Raw genomic sequence first — 17415 nt, forward strand, 5'->3', positions numbered from 1 at the left:
TTTATTTACATCTTCTTTTATGCTCTATGAGGTAAATGTTATTTTCCCCATTTTACAGATGAGAAAAATAAGGTCCAAAGAAGTCAAGTAATTTTCTCAAGGTGATACATCTAATCATGCAACTGTCAGAAAAATAATTTAAACATAGGAAGTTTGAATCTAGAGCCTATACATTTAAGTCCTGCATCCTTTCCACATTCTAGAAATATGTATTAATTCAGGGTAAGCCCACTTGGGCAGCTAAAACCACGGTTAACTGTGAACACGGACATCTGATGTGTTAATATGTCCCCTAAGAGAGACTTGTGTCCCATGCAGGCCAGGGCGAGGTCTAATAGGACCTGCAGAAAGAGAAGTGGGCATCATGGAAGGAAGGGAACTATGAAATCAGAAAGGTGAAGCTGTGATGGCTAGCAGGCTCTGTTTGGAGAACCTAGTCCTGTAAGGCAGGATGTGTGAGAGGTGCTGGAGGAGAGAAAGGTTGCTGGGAACAGACTTGAGCAAAGACTTGGAGGCAGCAAAAGAGAGAGAGAGAGAATGAATGGGAAATTCTGAGAGGGGGACACCAAGGAGCATTGTCATGCGGGAGGGCAGAACTGTGGAATGTCCATTTGAGGTCTTACGGGCAGAACCAGGCAACTTGGGAAAGGAAGCAAAGAGGAAGGCCTCAGGCCTGAGGAGGCAGAAAGGAAGCCAAAGAGAGAGCCTGGGACAGAAAAACTGAGAGAGATTTGAAGAAAGGGGCTGGTCAGAGTCCAAGAGCTAGAACCACAGCTCACAGTCTGCAGGGAGGCGACAGTTCAGAAGAGGGAAACTGCTGTGTCTTGGGTCAGGTCAGAGTGAGAACCAGGCTCACGTGCACGCCTGCTGCACCTGGTTGTGCGGCCCTGCGTCTGGCCCTCACTTCTAGCTCATGACCACCTCGACCCACCCGCGCCCCACGTGGACAAAGGCCTCCAACCTCTGCTGAGTGGTCTTTGGTATTTTAAGGGCCAGTTCACTCTCTCCCAGGTGGTCTCGGCAGGGCTTCCCTCACGTTGGTTCTTAATCTCTATGAACATCAGAAATACTAGTGGAGCTTTTCCTTTTCCTTTTTTATCTTTTAAGTAGACATAGAAGTACTTGGTACAAAATGTAACAGGCAGCGGGGAGGGTATATAGCTCAGTGGTAGAGTGCATGCCTAGCATACACAAGGTCCTAGGTTCAATCCCCAGTACCTCCATCAATAAAATAAGTAAATAAGTAAACCTAATTACCTACCCCAGCAAAAAAATAAAATATAACATAATAGGTAAAAAATGCTCTGAAAAGCAAGTTTTCCTCCTGCCCCCGTTCCCCAGGCTTCCCTTCCCAGAGGCAACCTCTGTCCCAGCTCTCTCATGGGATGGCGTGAGCACACAGTCTTAGATTGCACAAAGGGTAGCGTGTTCTGTGCGCTGTCCTGCTCTTTCCATTTTTTAACTTCACAGTAAATCTTAGAGATAGTTCCACATCAGTTCTCACAGCACTTCCTCAGTCTCTTCCAACAGATGCAGAGTATTCGTTGCACGGCTGGACCCCAGGTTTATAAAGCAGAACCTTTTGGACTTGCAGGTGTTTGCTAGTCTTGGCTGTTGCAGACCCTGCTGCGTTGCCTGTCTTTGTAGCCTCTTTATTTCACACAATCTATGCGTATTTCTGTAGAGGAAATTCTTGGACATGAAATTACTAGGTCAAAGGATGTAAGATTTTAAAATTCTGATAGTTATGGCCAAATGGTACAGATTCCACTCCCCTTGGCAAAGCATGAGGGAACCTGTTTACCTGTACACAGGAACCCTGGCCCCACCTCGGAAACTCTAGGTGTGGGGCCTGGGCATCTTTTCTGTGAGCCTCAGAGAGCACTTCTGAGCCAGAAACTCTCCTGGTGTCCCTCACCAGCCAGCCTTTCCTTCCCCCAGGAATTTGCTGTAATAAGATAGACATGGCCATTGTCCTCCCAGCCTGACAGGCCTCGGCCTCTCCCTGTCATCCAGGGCTCAGCATTCATGCTGCTGAGCTGAGACTGTCCAGGGCACCGCCAGCACTAGGGCTCACCCGGGTCTGGCTGGCAGATCTTCTGTCCCCCTCAAGGGCCTGAGACTTCTCCTGTAGGTCATGACTAGAAAACAGGGCTTTTCCACTTAAATCCAAGTGCTGCCCTCTGTGAGGGACGGGAGCACAGGCCGTGCCAGGGTGACAGCCACCTGGACACCATATGGAAAAGGCCTGGAATAAAACAGGGAAAAATGGAAATGGTTAGGAGTCGTGAGATATTAAGTTAATTTTTTTAATGTGTAGTATTTTTTTTTCCAATATTGACCTAAAAGACCAAAAAATAAAACTGGCATTTCTGACTCAACCCACTAATCTGCCTGTGGCTCTCTGATGTGGCACTAGTGTGTAATTGTTCTCTGTGACACCCTCAGGAGGCTGGCAGGGCTGTTCTGTCAGTTCTGGCAGGGGAGTCTAGGGCCAGGAGGGGCCCTCGTGGTGGCTGCAGACCTGCCCCACCCTCTGCCATTCTTGGCGGAGCTCTGAAGACACACAAGGAGATCAGCTGCCTGCTTGTCTGGAGTGGAAGAGTAGATGTCCCGCCACGCTGGGTGGGAGCCTAACCTTTATTCTGCAATGGAGGGTTGAGGTCAGCCCTGACTTGGTGGGGGACCTCTTTAGACATGGCCCAGGCCAGACACTTAATAAATATTTGAGAGGAAGAAAGAGAGGAAGGAGGAAGGGTACCCATGAGGTATAATTTTAAGAACTCTGAGGACTTGGCCCACCAAATCCTCCCTGACACCCCTCGTGGACCTGACATTCTCACTGTCAGTGATCCTTCCAGCTACACAGATCTGGCCCCTCTCCAAAACAGACATCAATCATTTATTCATTCAACAAATATTTATTGAGCATCTACTATGTACCAGGTACAGTTCTAGGTGCTGAGAATATAGCTGTGAACAGAAGAGTAAAAAAAATCAGTCCATTGTGAAGTTTACACCCTGTGGGAAGGACACAGTAAACAAACAGGAATATATTAGATATTTGTATTTTAACACACATTTTTTAGTATATACAATGGTGGTAACTGCTAATGAGAATGGTAAAGCAGGGAAGGGAGACAGGAAGTGAGAGGAGTGTGTACAAATTTTAGAGGGTCACAGGGAAGGTGACCTTATTGAGAAAGTGATAGTTGAGTAAAGACCTGAAAGAGAAAGGGAGCAAGCCAGGCAGACATGTGGAGGAAGAGTGTTCCAAGAAAGAACAGCAAGTGCAAAGGGCCTGAGGTAGGGTCTGTGATTTCCTGTATTCGTTTTCTCTCTTGAGCTGAATCATAAGAACTTGAAGGTAGGAATAATGTTTTATATGTCTTTAGAAATAATTTTGGTTACCTTTCACTGTATACCCTCTTGTACCACTTGAATTTTGTATCCCTTGTAAGTATTACCGATTGTTGTGAAAGTCTTTGAATTGAGCTTGTGTCTCAGAAGTGGGCGGACACATATCAGAGAGCTGGACACGTAGTAGGGTTCAACAATTATTTGCTGTTTGCATTATTTCCTAGTGATACGTTGAAAACATCAGGGTCCTTTTTATTTTTTAAAGATTATTAATCTCGTAGCTTTCCTGAAAGGCTGTTCATTGCCATGCCAGGTTTATTCACTATCATCTAAGGGGCCATTTGTTCCTTTTCAGACCAGCTTTTACTCTGGAATCCCTACCATGGAATGGACCTCAGATTTCCAGTTGTGTGACCGCCCTTTGGAGAGGACCACACTTGTCGCCCTTTTTATGAACTTCCTCCAAACCCTGGAGGGCTCCTCAGCTAAAAGAGAATTTGCAGTGTTTTAAATTAAATTTTATTTTTTTTAGGGAAGCACTTCTAAGGTATTCACATTTGAAGACCCAGGGAGAATATAAACAATTGCACCTGAAGTGTGGAAAATGAAAATGAATTGCATACCAAGAAATAGCTGACAGCATTTAGTCCTCTTGCTGGCTGCTCGCTGGATGCCTTTCCCCCCTGAATCCCCCCATTCAGCTGTGGGCCCACAGATGCTCATAGGAGATTACACAACACTCAGCCAGCCCTTCAGAAAACACTTTAGTTTCCTGACTAGCTGAAGGGCATGTTGTACAGCATATCCAGTTTCATTGCCGTAGAAAAATTGTAAGAAAGAAAGGAAAACAATGGTGAGCATTTTTAAATAATCAGTAGTTGAAATATGTGTGTTTTGGGTAGGTTCCCATTCATTTTTATTGGGCCTAATGAATTTAGGTGATGAGGTCTTTTCTCTGCAGAGCCAAGGGGCACGAAGCCCCCAGCCTAGACAGTGGCCTAGAAAGCCAGCCACGACCGAGGCAAGGTGGGGTGGGGGTCGGCAGGGACTTGGAGGCTGAGGGGGTTTTCTGTTGTGTCTGAAAATGGTACAAAGGTGGTTTGCAGCAGATGGCGAAGTCTGATACCAAGTGAGCATCAGAGAAGTGTTAGAGGGCATTCATTTGGCAGAGAGTGCGAGGCAAATTGAGGTCTCTTTCTATAGACCCAGAAGATAAATTTGGTGGGAAACCACCAGTCCCACGTCTGCTCTGAGGGGCAGCATTTTTAAATGTACACCGTCATATTGCCATTGGGTTGGGTACCAGGCTCAAAAGAAAGGGAATTCATATTTTTCAGAACGTGTCTTAGAACAAGCGTTGATGGACACTGTGCCTTTGGGCACCGTAAGCCCTCCGTGAATGTTTGTGGTTGGAATTCAACATGCATCCAAAATAGGAATTTTAAAATCCAGGGGTGAGGGTATAGTTCAGTGGTAGCGCAGATGCTTAGCATGCATGAGGTCCTGGGTTCAATCCCCAGTACCTCTATTAAAAATAAGTAACCAAACAAATAAATTACTTTAAAAATCTGCCATCCCCAGCACCACCCCTTCTCTCCGTGTGGTATTTGAGGTGTGCTGTGTATGAGGCCTGCACGGAACAGGCTGCTGAGATTTTTTTCCTTTTCACTCACCCCCTGGCTCCACTACACCTGCTCTAGAGCTTTCTGCAGGCCTCCTGTCACTCCCGGGCCATCTTTTCCACCGGCCTCCCTCCTTCCCCTGGAGCCTGAGCATCCTGGGGCATCATCTCAACCAGTCTGCTGATAAGGGGAGGCTAATTTTCTTTCTCATTCTGTTATGTTGATTAAGAGTTCTAATTTTACAGATAAAACCAATATTACCTGGACCGTGGGCTAAAGGCTAGTTTAGCAAGCCTTGCCTGTTCAGCTGCTCCATCACAAGCCAGATGGTCAGGGCTACCTGCACTGCAGGCGCAGTCCAAGAGGGAATTAAGTCCTCCAAATAACCTAAAGTTGTTAAGTAGAAAATGTCATTGTGACCTTTTTTCCAGTGCTTTTGAAACTCAGGCTTCTTTTTTTTGTTTTTTTGGTTTTTTTTAATTCTTGTTTTAATTAGGCAATAATCACACAGAGCAAAAGTTTAAAAGCTCAAAAGGTGAAAAATCTCCTCCCCACTCCTCTCCCTCAGTTTAGTTCCATCCTCAAAGGCAACCAATAAACAAATATCTTGTGTGTTCTCCACATTCATTTTGTATGTGTACAAGCAGATGCGCACACACACACATTCACACATTCCCCTTATTTTTTTACACAAAATAGCAGCATTGTGTACACACTGGTCTGCACCTTGCTTTTTTTTTTTTTTTTCTTCAGTCAGTTAACTGCATATTTTGGAGATCACTGACATCCATTACTGAGATTTCTTTCATTGTGGATTCCAAACACACATGAAGCAACCCCTGTTCTGATCATTTCTCCTTCCTTCAAACTCAGCTGTTGATTTTCATCTGTGTCTTTCCCTCGCTGGTGTACGACTTCTGCCTCCTGATGGTTCAGTCACATTCTTTGAGTTGCCTTCCGGATAAAAAATATTTTAATCAGCATAATGCCCTTGCCTGGAGGATAAGTGAACAGTTTTATGTGGTCAGGGCTCTGCTAGCACATTGGTACCACACTCTTGTTAATTTAAACCACATCTTGAACTAGGTCCCTTAAGGTCATAAAATGGGGGACTCCAAGAAATGATCTGTCCTCTGAGGCCGGCATTTTTTTCTCTTGTTCCAGAAACTAGAATGAACCGAAGCATTCCTGTAGAGGTTGATGAATCAGAACCGTACCCAAGTCAGTTGCTGAAACCAGTCTCAGAGTATTCCCTGGAGGGGCAGCCAGAACCACCTGCTCCAGATACAAGGAACATGGCCCCCAACAGCTTGTCTGCACCCCAAACCTCTCACTATTCCTTGGGAGACTTTTCTCAGGCTCACCTGCCCCTGAAACTTTCAAATCACCAGTGGCCTGTGTCCCAGCAGGTCACCTGCCTGCGCACTAAAGTCCTGGAGGAGAGTGAAGACAGCTTCTGGAAGAGACACCCAGACCCGGGCAAAGATTTTCCTTCAGGGTCCTCTGCAGCCAGTGAGCCTAAGCCTGAGTCTGTGGATGGAGCCCTCCCGCCGGAGCATCAGTTTTCACTTATGGAAAAACATAATCAATGGCTGGGGTCTCAGCTTTCAGCAGCTTCTCCTGACACTGGTCATGACTCAGACAAATCAGACCAAAGTTTACCTAATGCCTCCGCAGACCCCCCGGGCAGTAGCCAAGAGATGGTGCAACAGCCCCAGCACCACAGAAACCGAGCAGCCCCAGATCTGCCTACGATAGACACGGGGTACGATTCCCAGCCCCAGGACGTCCTGGGCATCCGGCAGCTGGAGAGACCCCTGCCCCTCACCTCCGTGTGTTACCCCCAGGACCTCCCCAGACCTCTCAGGTCCAGGGAGTTCCATCCGTCTGAACGTCAGAGATACCCAGCGTGTGTACAGATGCTGCCTCCCAACCCTTCCCCGCATGCTCAGTGGAACTATCACTACTATTGTCCTGGAGGTCCCGATCACCAGGTGCCATGTAAGTGAGCTTTACCTCTTCTGGACATTCTGGGCTGGGTCGCTGATTAAACGGGAATCTCTCGTCAATGACTTGCAGCACTGGACCAGCACGGAGAGGTCAGAAGGCAGGGAGGGCATTCTATTCCCATGTGGCTTTCCATGTGTGGTTGGATTTGAAAGGGGTTTTAGAAGGATGTTTTATCTTAGCCCAAAGCCTGTCCCAGTGGAACCTACTTCTCTAGGAAACTTGAAATATAAAACAGATTCCTGTCTAGGGTAGTTTAAGTAAAACTTGTCTTAGAGGCAGAGAGATGACCCAAATGACTTCTAGAAAATTTATTTGTTTGAATTCATGGGTACCTAGGTTCTTCCTTCTTTACGTGCTTCTTCCCCAGCTCAGGTTGTCACAGAAAGGGGCTCTCTGACAAAAAAATCGAAGGTTCCCAGAATGTCATTCAGACTCTGAATTCATGCCATTCCATGAAGATCCAGTTACTCCTGTGATTCTGTTGCTTAAAGCCTTTTGGAGATTGAGCCATTCACATCTACCCTACGATCTTGCCACATCTGTGGACTGGCAGTCTCCCCAACTTGTCAAGCTGTTTCACATCCCCCAGCATTTGTCCAGCATATACTAGACTTCCAGTAATTATTTCTAAATGAATGAATGAATAAATAATATGTATCAGTGCAGTAAGCATCTCTGAAAGTGATGAAGTCTTAGACTGAGATAAAAGGGTCATCACAATTCTTGATGTCATGTCTCCATGAGGCCACTGGGAAATAATGATCGGGCTTTACAGAGGAAACACAGGCTGAGAGATGAAATATTTTCCTTAACAAATGAACAATGTATAAAAAGCAGTTCAAATGGTCTGACCAAGAGTCTGAACAAAATCCTGATGTCTAGCTTTAAAATGTTATAGAAATAATTACAAATGCTATAATCAAACACAAGTTATGTATTTGTACATGTACATTTGGTATAAATCTTCCTAAAGTGAATGGAGCAGTAGAGTAATTCATAGTTTTAAAAAAAAGAGAGAGATAAAGGAATTTCACTTAGAAGATGATGCTTGGAAGAAACAGGCAAGAATGATTGTGAGTTAGGAGTGAGGCCAGCAGCTGGGGAAGCAGCAGGGCTTGGGGAGAAAGGGACTTACAGCTGGGACTCTGGTGTTTGTGTTAGATGTTGGGCAGTCAGCTGACTGGGAAGCGTGGATGCCACTGGTGCTCTGAGTGCCCTGTAATAGGATGGGTGTGGTGGCGGAGTTCCTTCAGTATGAGTCACTGAGAACTGAACTTTGGCAACATCAGGATTTGCATTGTTTTTCTCAATGATTTCCAGGTTAAAGGGAATAATTTTGTGGGAATAATACCACAAACTACTTTTTAACATTCTACTTTCTGCATTTACAGATAATTTTTCTGATCATAACAGTAATAATTGTTCAGTCTCAAAATTGAAATATACCCAAGAGCCCAACTCATGTTTCTGTCACCCAAATATCATTCCTTATTGGGGTTTGATGTATTTAGTGGGTTTTTTCCTTTAAAATTTAAAATTTTTCCAATGGTATCCAGTGTACTTCCAGCATTGTTTAAAAATGCTGCACATTATTTCATCAGAGGGATCCACCAAATTGTTTTCTTCTCTGTTGTTGGACATTTTAAATAGCTTCCAATTTCTGGTCCAATAAACAATGGTATGACAAACATCATGTACATAAGTTTTTACCTGCATTTCTGATTAATTCCTTAGGTTAATGTGTAGAAATATGAATACTTAGTCAAGGACTCTGTGATAAAGTTGCTTTTATCCACCAACAGGAAAAGCCTCATCATGACAGACAGAGAAAGCATTGACTCATTATAACTTGAGGGTCCCAGGAAGATCTTCCCACTTGAAAATATTTTTCCTATTGAACCCTGAAATGGCACCACTAGCAATCTAGTCTTTGGGGGTAAGCCTGCTCTGGGCAGGCTCTGTTACAATGCAAACACTCCCGCTGGGAACACTTTTAGTCTCCAACACCTGCTCTCTTTCATCAGATCCCCTCCCCTTGCCCTCTATATTATTTCCTTCTATTGAAGGGGGAGAGGAAGGGGAGAACCACGATCCTGGGAGTGAAGCCAGGTGATGAAAGGCAGAAAGGAGAGAACTTGGCCAGAAGGGATAATTCACAGAAGATATATAAACAGCCCATAAGCACATGATACCAAGCTTAACATTCCTGAATTTAAGAAATGCAAAATTTTTAAAGATATGTTTTTTCTAATTAGGTGTGCAAAAATAAAAAAAAAAATCTCAGGCAACATCTGGTGTCAGTGGGGTTAATGGGGAAATGAATACTCCCATCTACTCTTTTTTTAAATTGAAGTATAGTTGATCTACAATATTGTGTTAGTTTCTGGTGTACAGGAAAGTGATTCAGTTATACGTATATATGTATCTATATACTCCTTTTCATATTCTTTTTCATTATAGGTAATTATAATATATTGAATATAGTTCCCTGTGCTATACAGTAGGAGCTTGTTGTTTATCTATTTAATATAGTTTGTATCTGCTCCATCTACTCTATTTTTTAGATTTTGTTTGTTTGTTTTGCTTTTTTTTTTTTTGTGGGGGAGAAAGTAATTAGGTTTATTTATTTACTTACTTAATGGAGGTACTGGGATTTGAACCCAGGACCTCCTGCATGCTAAGCATGTACTCTGCCACTGAGCTACACCCTCCCCACCTTCTCCATCTACTCTTGATAGAAGTATAATTTGGTACAATCTTCCAGGAGGCAATTTCAGTATCAAATTTCAATGTGTCCTCTTTGGCCCAGCAGTCTAACTTGTAGGAATCTATCCTATACACACATTAAACAAACATAGAAAAATATATGATTAAGGATGTTTATTAAAGCATTGTTGTATTAGATAAGAATAAAAACACTAAAATGCCTATCATAGGGGGCAGATTATTGTAAATAATTATAAATTATTAAATTATATATAATTATTAAATTATAAAAATATAAATTATTATAAAAACATAAATTATTGTAAATAATTTGTGATTTATTTATACAATGGACTACCAGGCCCCTGTTATGTAGAATAAAATACACATCCTGACATAAAAAAGATTAAGGTAGAAGCATGTAGTGTTGATCCCATGCATGTTTAAAAACTCCGTTAAACAAGTCTAGAAGGGTCGCCCCAACCATTAATAGTGACCATGGAGGGAGGACAGTGAATTAGGAAGAGACAGGGAGATTTTTCTTCTAACTTTTTATACTTTTGTTAAATTTATTATAGCAAACAGGCATCACATTTATAATTTAAAAAATAAGGAAAAGATAAAAAGAAAAAAGAAAAGTAAGGGGAAATGAGAGTGTACAGGTGGGCTCACCCTAATCCATCCCGCACAGGCTTGGCCCTGGCTCCCTGGGGCATCTAATCACAGGGAAGGGGGTCAAGGCCGGGTGATTTTTGTCAGGGAAGCCCATGGCTTACAGTTTTTATTCAGGGCACTGCAAACCCAGAATATTTATGAGGCCTCCAACAGCAGTGTCTCCCAGGAAGGTGGCTGTGAGGATTAAATGAGATAATATATTAAAGACACTAGGAAGGTGGCTGGCTTGTACTAAGCCCTCAATAACTAGCAGCCCTTAGTTATTATTATTATTTAAATGGCTCCTGCAGCCCAGCCCCGTAGAGTGGCCCCCTACATCCCGATTCCTTTTGCTGGCAAAGAGTTTAAGCATTCAAAGCAGGTGTACAAATGCTTAGTCTCATGTTAGGGTTATAACTGCACTTAATTGCCAACAAAACCACTTCAAAAGAGCTGTTCACCTCAGCGATGTTTGTGCAGTTGGAAACCACGGCTACGTGGTTCTACTTGGTTTTAGAAGAGCATTGCTTCCTCATCCGTTAATGAGAATATAAATAAATAATGATTGCCATGCAAATGCCATCCCTTAGCCTTTGCAAGTTAAAGCAAAAAAATGGTTACTGGTCACATTTTTCATGTTAAAAAAATTTTTTTTCAAAACAGGTGAAAACAAAAAGTAGGAAAAGCCTGTTTTTTCCTCTCCCAACCCCCAGTCTCATACTGCCTCAGAATCCTTCCCACTGAAGGTCATCAGAAAGGAGATCATGGCTGTGCCATCAAATAAAAACCCAAGATGCAAATAAATTGGAAAAACAGGACGTATTAAATCGGAAGTGGCCATAGTTTACCATAAAATTCTTGCTTTCTCTAGCAAGGAGACTGAATAAAATAAACCAGTAGGCACAGGCCTACTATTGCTCATATGGACGCCAAAAGTGACAATTTGTATGCTAGAATGCATGTACAATTCAAAGTAAGGAAAAAACAAGCCAGATGGAAGAGATGATAAAGAAAGGAGTTGCCTTTCAGGAGCTACAGCTGGTTACAGCTGTGGGAGTTCTGTAACAGTTTATGTTGGCCATTTTGTTTTCCTGGCTAGAGTAGTTGTGTTGTATCATCATATTCTTTTGACAACTTGAAAATCAGATTTTATTTTCTGTCTCAAATTCTTTTAATACCATTCTTAATAAGGAAGAAAAATGTTGAATGTTTTGATAGATAAGTGGAAAACCTCATTTAGGATTTGGTGTACAAATTCCAAGTGGTCAAAGCCCAGTAACGTGAAGATCATTTGTACCCAGGCCAAGAGGATCATAAGATTGACAAGTAACATACAGTTCTGGGCACCCATTTATGATTGTGCAAGATTCGTATTTTTGTTTTGTGATTAACACTGCCTTGGAATTGAGCAGTTACTGTGCTAACAAATCATTGGTCTATCACATCCCCCACCACCTTCTATTCTCCATCTCCTGCAGAATACACTCTGCTGATGGAATTTCAGGCACTGAAAACAAGTCATTGGGGGAGATATTTTGGGGCAATGATTCTGAAGTCTACCATGTAGGTGGCTGCTGACTTGCACGCCTCTCCTACTCACATACTAATGAGTGTAGGTTTGTGTTTCAAAACAGACATCCACAGACACACAAATTTCCTCTCTCTCCGTTTATTTTGAGCTACTCAAGAGAGCTATATTTTATTTATCTTTATTCCTTGAGTGCCTAGCAATAGAAGTTCAATAAATATTTGTTGAATGAATAAAAAGAAATCTGTTCCCTGCTTCCTGCAAAAAGGAGTTGTTCCCTAATCATGAGTAGAGCTTTTGTGATATCAAGCCTTGGAAAGACCCTCTTTACTTGTCTTCTGGGAGGGTGGAGGAAAGGAAGGAGGTCAATGGGATTTGGAAACAGACCTTGTCCATTCATTTATCAATTTATTCCACAAGTATTTGCTCAGTTCTGTGCTAGGCACTGGATGTACAGTAATGAATACAATACACATATTCCTGTCTTCGTGGGGTTCATAGTCTACTGGAGATAAGCCTACAGATAAATAGAAATCAGCAAACAAAATAACAAAGTAGAAGTGTTCTGAAGGAAATAACCAGGTGTTAGAACTGATATTAATAGACAGGATGACCAGAGGAGGCCTCTTTGAGGACACGTTTGAGCTGAAATCTAAAGGATGAGAAGGTCCAGGAAGCAAGGAGTTTTGCATAGCTAAGGTACCCAAAGCAAGTGAGTGGGGCTGGAACAGGGTGAGTGGGGAGAGAATGATATGCTAGAAGATAAAGGAGGGAAGGGCCATGGTAAGGAATTTGGATTTTTTTGTAAGTTAAACTTCTTTAGGGAAACAGAAAATTGAACTCTATAATCCTGAATAAGGAACTTAGAACAGTGCTGGGCATGTAACAAGTACTTAATCAATGTTAGCCATTATTTTATATATATAGTTCCTGACGACCTTGCAAGCTCTGGTCAAAATAGTGGAACGAAACCCTCAAAACTTGAGCAATGAAACGATACTCATTTGCCTGACAAACATGGTTTTTATTTCACAACTTTTCCACACAACCAGCCAAATTCCAGACAAAACCCAGTCAAGTTCACTTACAGAAGGGAAACCTTAGTTTTGATTGACCCTCTAATGTTCAATATTCTTTGTTTTAAACAATCAAAGGACAGCATAGAGAACTATATTGTCAGTACCTTAATTTTAAAAATACATGAGGTGGATGGTTTTCATCTGCTCACAGAAACCAGTGTAAGTTTTTATCACAGGTGGCCATTTCAGAAATGAAAGTTACAGCTAATCAAACACTTAGCCCACATGCCTTAGTGATTTTAATGATATGATTTGTTGCTATGAGACAAAAACATGTTGTGCGAGAAATAATCTGTTAGAAATCATATGACCTTGATCCAAAGGCTTTTGATTAACAGCACTAACATCCACTTTCTAGAAAAGAAACAAACCCTATGGTTAGAGTTTGGTAGTTCTTCTAAAGCAAATAAAACATTATTAGCCACTTATTAATGGATATGAGAAGCAAGAATGACTCCAAGCATTAAAAACTTTCAAGCCACTGGCAAAGTTGCTCCTCTTTTACCTTGTCTTTCTTCTTCCTGCTTCCAGAGGAGACACTGAAATGGACAACAGATGAGAACTAGGTAGCCTAGAAGACCCAAGACCTAGCAAGCAGATGGTGCAGTTCTACATGGCTTCTCGTGTGTGTGTGTGTGTGTGTGTGTGTGTGTGTGTGTGTGTGTGTGTGTGAGTGAAGTTGGCTTTGTAACCATTCATTCATTTACTGAGCATCCCCTGGATGTTGGCACTGTGCTTGGAGATGTGGTGGAGAACAGGCACAGTTCGTGTTTGCACAGAGCTTAGATTCTGGTATGGAAGGCAGGCAAGAAGTTGACAAGTAAGAGTCATGCTTACTTACACAAACATGATAAGCACTAGAAAGAAAATAAAATAAAGAGATGGGATAAGGCGACTGGTGAACCTCTTTGAGTAAGTGATATCTGAGCTGAGCCCTGAATGCCAAGAAGTTGACTTGTAAAGATAAAGGGCAAAAACATTCTGGGTAGAGAGGATGGCAGACTTAGGGTCCCAGAGTTTGGGGTGTTAAAGACAAAGAAAGACAGACAGGGTGGATGGGGCTTGGTGAGCTTGTGAGAGTGTCATAGGAGATGAAATCAATAAGAGCAGGGAACCTGATGGTGCAAGGTGGATTTTAAATGCAATGGGAAATCTCTGGAGGGTTGTTATCTACAGCTGTGTTTGCAAATGGTCCACTTATGCAAGACTCACCTAGAAGCACAGCTGGCCCCTGCCTGGTGACCTGATGACAGTGGCACTTTTTACCCTGTTCTAGCTGGGGGAAAGAGCAGCAGAAGAGACCAGTCCTGGAGCCCTGAAACTCCATCTGGTGAGCTGGACCCCTTGCAATGTATCTGACCTGACCCAGGAAGGCTGTAAACATAAAACCTGTGTGATATGTGTTGTTCTAGATCATAGTGGTCTCTGTGGTTCTGTGTCCCCATTCTCAGAGATGCCCTGCAAGTCCTGGTCTTTATTAGCCAGGGGCCTGAGATAGGCCCAGGCAGATCTTTTCATCCTCCTCCCCTTCCTTAAGCCCCTAATATCCTGACCAGGCCTAAGCAATAGAAGGGCAAGGGTCACGGTCAGGACCAGGAGACAACCTGGGTTAGGGAGGTGTGGTCACTTTTGCCAGAGGAGGCATGGCAGAAAGGACTCAGCTAGTGTCATGGGTCAAAGCAGACAATAAATTGAACCCAGTGAATCTGACCATGGTCGGGAGACCGGCTTGGGCACATTTCCAGGGTCACTCAGCCAAGTTTCCCGAGTCCGGACAGTGGGGACCTGGAGGTGGCCACACTAGTCAGCACACATATTATTTGTCTTCTGTTCTGTCCTTGAGGCCACATTCCCCTAAATGTTCCTCTGGAAACTTCAGTGGTTCCTGACTACTTCCCAAACTAAGGATAAAATTCTTATCCACATTCTCACCCTCCACATCTTGGTTCCAACCTGCTTTATCTGTTATTTTCTTGCTCGCTGGCTGGTTCCATTTCACTTTACATCCCTGCGTGTACCCTACTACACAGCAGGCAGGCTTGGTTATTATTGTTACAGAAAAAGAATAAAGACCAATAAAGATTTTGTTAAACAATAGGGGCCCGTCTTGCCCTAATCAGCTATGCCTCCTGGATCATCCAAGTTCTTGGGCAGGGTGGCAATGCTCAGATCACCAGGAGATACTCATAGCTCATTTTGCGGTTTCTCCACCTGGCTCTCTCCAGCCCCTCTATAGGCTGGGCCCACCCGTAAGGTGCAACCAACCTCTCACTTTTCCCACACTTGTGCCCCCTTGGGCTGGACAATTCCCTCAGAGCCTTCCTCTTCCACCCTTCCTGGGTTCCCCATATCCCTCCTCTGGCCTCCACTTCTCTTCTCTCACCGGTCAGGCAGGTTGCCCTTCCTCCCTTGGGACCCTGCTGCTCCTGGGCCTGGCTAGGACCAACTTTCTCCTAGGTTGCTATTTCTTATAAGTCACTGCCAGGCCTGGCTTTGCTGTGAGACTTGCCCTCATCTAACTGTTTCGGCCCCCAAGTTCATGTAGCTTTTAGCAAGAGATGACAAAGAAAGTTGGGGGGTGTTGCCAACTGATTGGCTACTTCCCAGAGATATGAGCCAAGTTTTCATTCATTACTTCTTCCTAAGAGGCAGTGGAATGTGTGTGTGTGTATGTGTATCCACTGAAGGAGAGAGTAGTGATTCTGTAATTAACATGAGAAAATTTCTCCTAGCCTTGGAGTCTAAAAACTTGGGGAATTATGGTAGAAATAGTGGTGATCTGGACCCCTTGGAATGTATCTGACCTGCCCCCAGGAAGTCTGTAAAAGCAAAGCCCCTAGGGGTCTCTGTGGTCCTGTCTCCCAGTTCTTAGAGGTGCCCTCCAATTCCTGGTCTTTATAAACCAGGGGGCTGGGATAGGCTCAGTTTGGATTATTCTAAGCATCTTATTTAAATAACGACCTATGTGGAATTTTGTGCTTTCCAATTAGAACACCAAATTCCTGATTTCACAGATGGTTTTTCACAGATGTTTTTATTTAGGAAAAAGAAAAAAAAGAAAAGCAATGACTCAATTTAATGAAAACTATCAAGTAAATAATAGTACAGAAATATGGCAAATATCATGAAGGTGGTAAATGATATCTGGAACCCTCAGTTGGTATCAAGACAAAAATTTGCACAGAGCTTACCGCTCCTTTCACACAAAGCAGCTAGAGTCAGTCTTCCCTGTTTTCTTTGCTGTCTTCACCCACAGATGGCCACAACTACCCTCGAGCAGCCTACCAGCAGGTAATCCAGCCAGCTGTACCTGGGCAGGCTCCACCTGGAGCCAGCATGAGAGGACTGCACCCTGTGCAGAAGGTCATCCTGAATTATCCCAGCCCCTGGGACCAAGAGGAGAGGCCTACACAAAGAGACTACTCCTCCCCAGGCCTCCCGAGGTATCAGTAAGTATGTTGGGGCCAAATTTCAGACAGTTTTTACATGAAAAAGAATGATGCCAATGCAGTCACAATCTATCAGAACTCTGTTGTTTTGCTACCCACGTTACTGACTGAGCCCCCACCCCCCCATAGATTTTTCAGGTCAGGAGGAAATGTAAGCTGGTTGATAAGAGGCACCAGCCACAGAAAGCCACTGGTGACTGGTCAGAATTCTTTTGAAGGAAAGGCTCCCAAGATGCTAAGTCACACCTGCTTCTTTTACTTCCTGATCACCTGGCCTTTTAGCCCACGAAATAGGTTTTTTTTTTTTTACTATAACTGACTTCCAACACTGCAAATTTCTTTATTATACCCTTAGTTTCTACACCTGTTTATAAACTCATTTTTTACTTTGAAATTTTAAATTCAATTAGTTCTCAATAGAAATTTAAAATAACCTGTTATTTTCTTTTGTAGTAAAAGCATTCATACATGTTGAACACCATTTTAGGTCTTTCCAATACTTCTTCCAGAAAAACAATTTTAATTTTTCTTGACTTGAATTGTCTAATCCTTTAGTCCTATTTCTCTTCTTTGTTCTCTTTTGACTCTTCAGGTTTTCTGTTCCTCTTAATTTATAGATCTAAAATATACAGGAAAAACTCATTTAAATGGAGCTTCCTAATATATGACAAAGTGGGAAAGAGAGTAGATAAAATGTTTGCTTTTGCTCAAGCACAGCTTTTATATACCACTCCCAGTAAGTCTATATTCTGTTTTGAGAATGGAATGAGCTATGAAAGTCCTATTAAAGCAGATTTTTCAGAAATAGAGAAATCAGTAATTAGCTCTAAAAGTTTATTGAAAGAAAAAAAGCGCATCTATTTACAACGGCAGATAAAGCACATCTGCCTTTCCTCTTCACTCCAAAGCCAACAAGCCCTCACATTTTCTTTGCAAACAGATGCCTTTTTTTTTTAAGAAACAAAATTGTATGGAATTTAAATAATGGAATTAAATCTTGATTTTAC

The 17415-nt window shown here is 42.8% G+C and overlaps 1 protein-coding gene across 6 annotated transcripts in view; it reads left to right on the forward strand.

The window, feature by feature from the left end:
• Positions 1–17415, forward strand: part of TRAF3IP2 (TRAF3 interacting protein 2) — a 40032-nt gene that overhangs the window by 6349 nt on the left and 16268 nt on the right. For 4 of the 6 annotated variants that reach the window (XR_006728407.2, XM_074368479.1, XM_074368478.1 and 1 more), the window contains exons 2-3: positions 6147–6983; positions 16216–16408. Coding sequence is in view for 5 of the 6 variants with exons in the window: in XM_074368479.1 (XP_074224580.1) it covers positions 6155–6983; positions 16216–16408 (1022 nt within the window). In the remaining variant the exon portion in view is untranslated. Of the gene's footprint in view, positions 1–3741; positions 4214–6146; positions 6984–16215; positions 16409–17415 lie in introns of those variants that run through there. The other 2 variants (XM_045524414.2, XM_010965431.3) reach the window with 2 other exon arrangements.

This window comes from Camelus bactrianus, chromosome 8, assembly GCF_048773025.1.
Source record: "Camelus bactrianus isolate YW-2024 breed Bactrian camel chromosome 8, ASM4877302v1, whole genome shotgun sequence".
Classification (NCBI taxonomy): Eukaryota; Metazoa; Chordata; class Mammalia; order Artiodactyla; family Camelidae; genus Camelus; species Camelus bactrianus.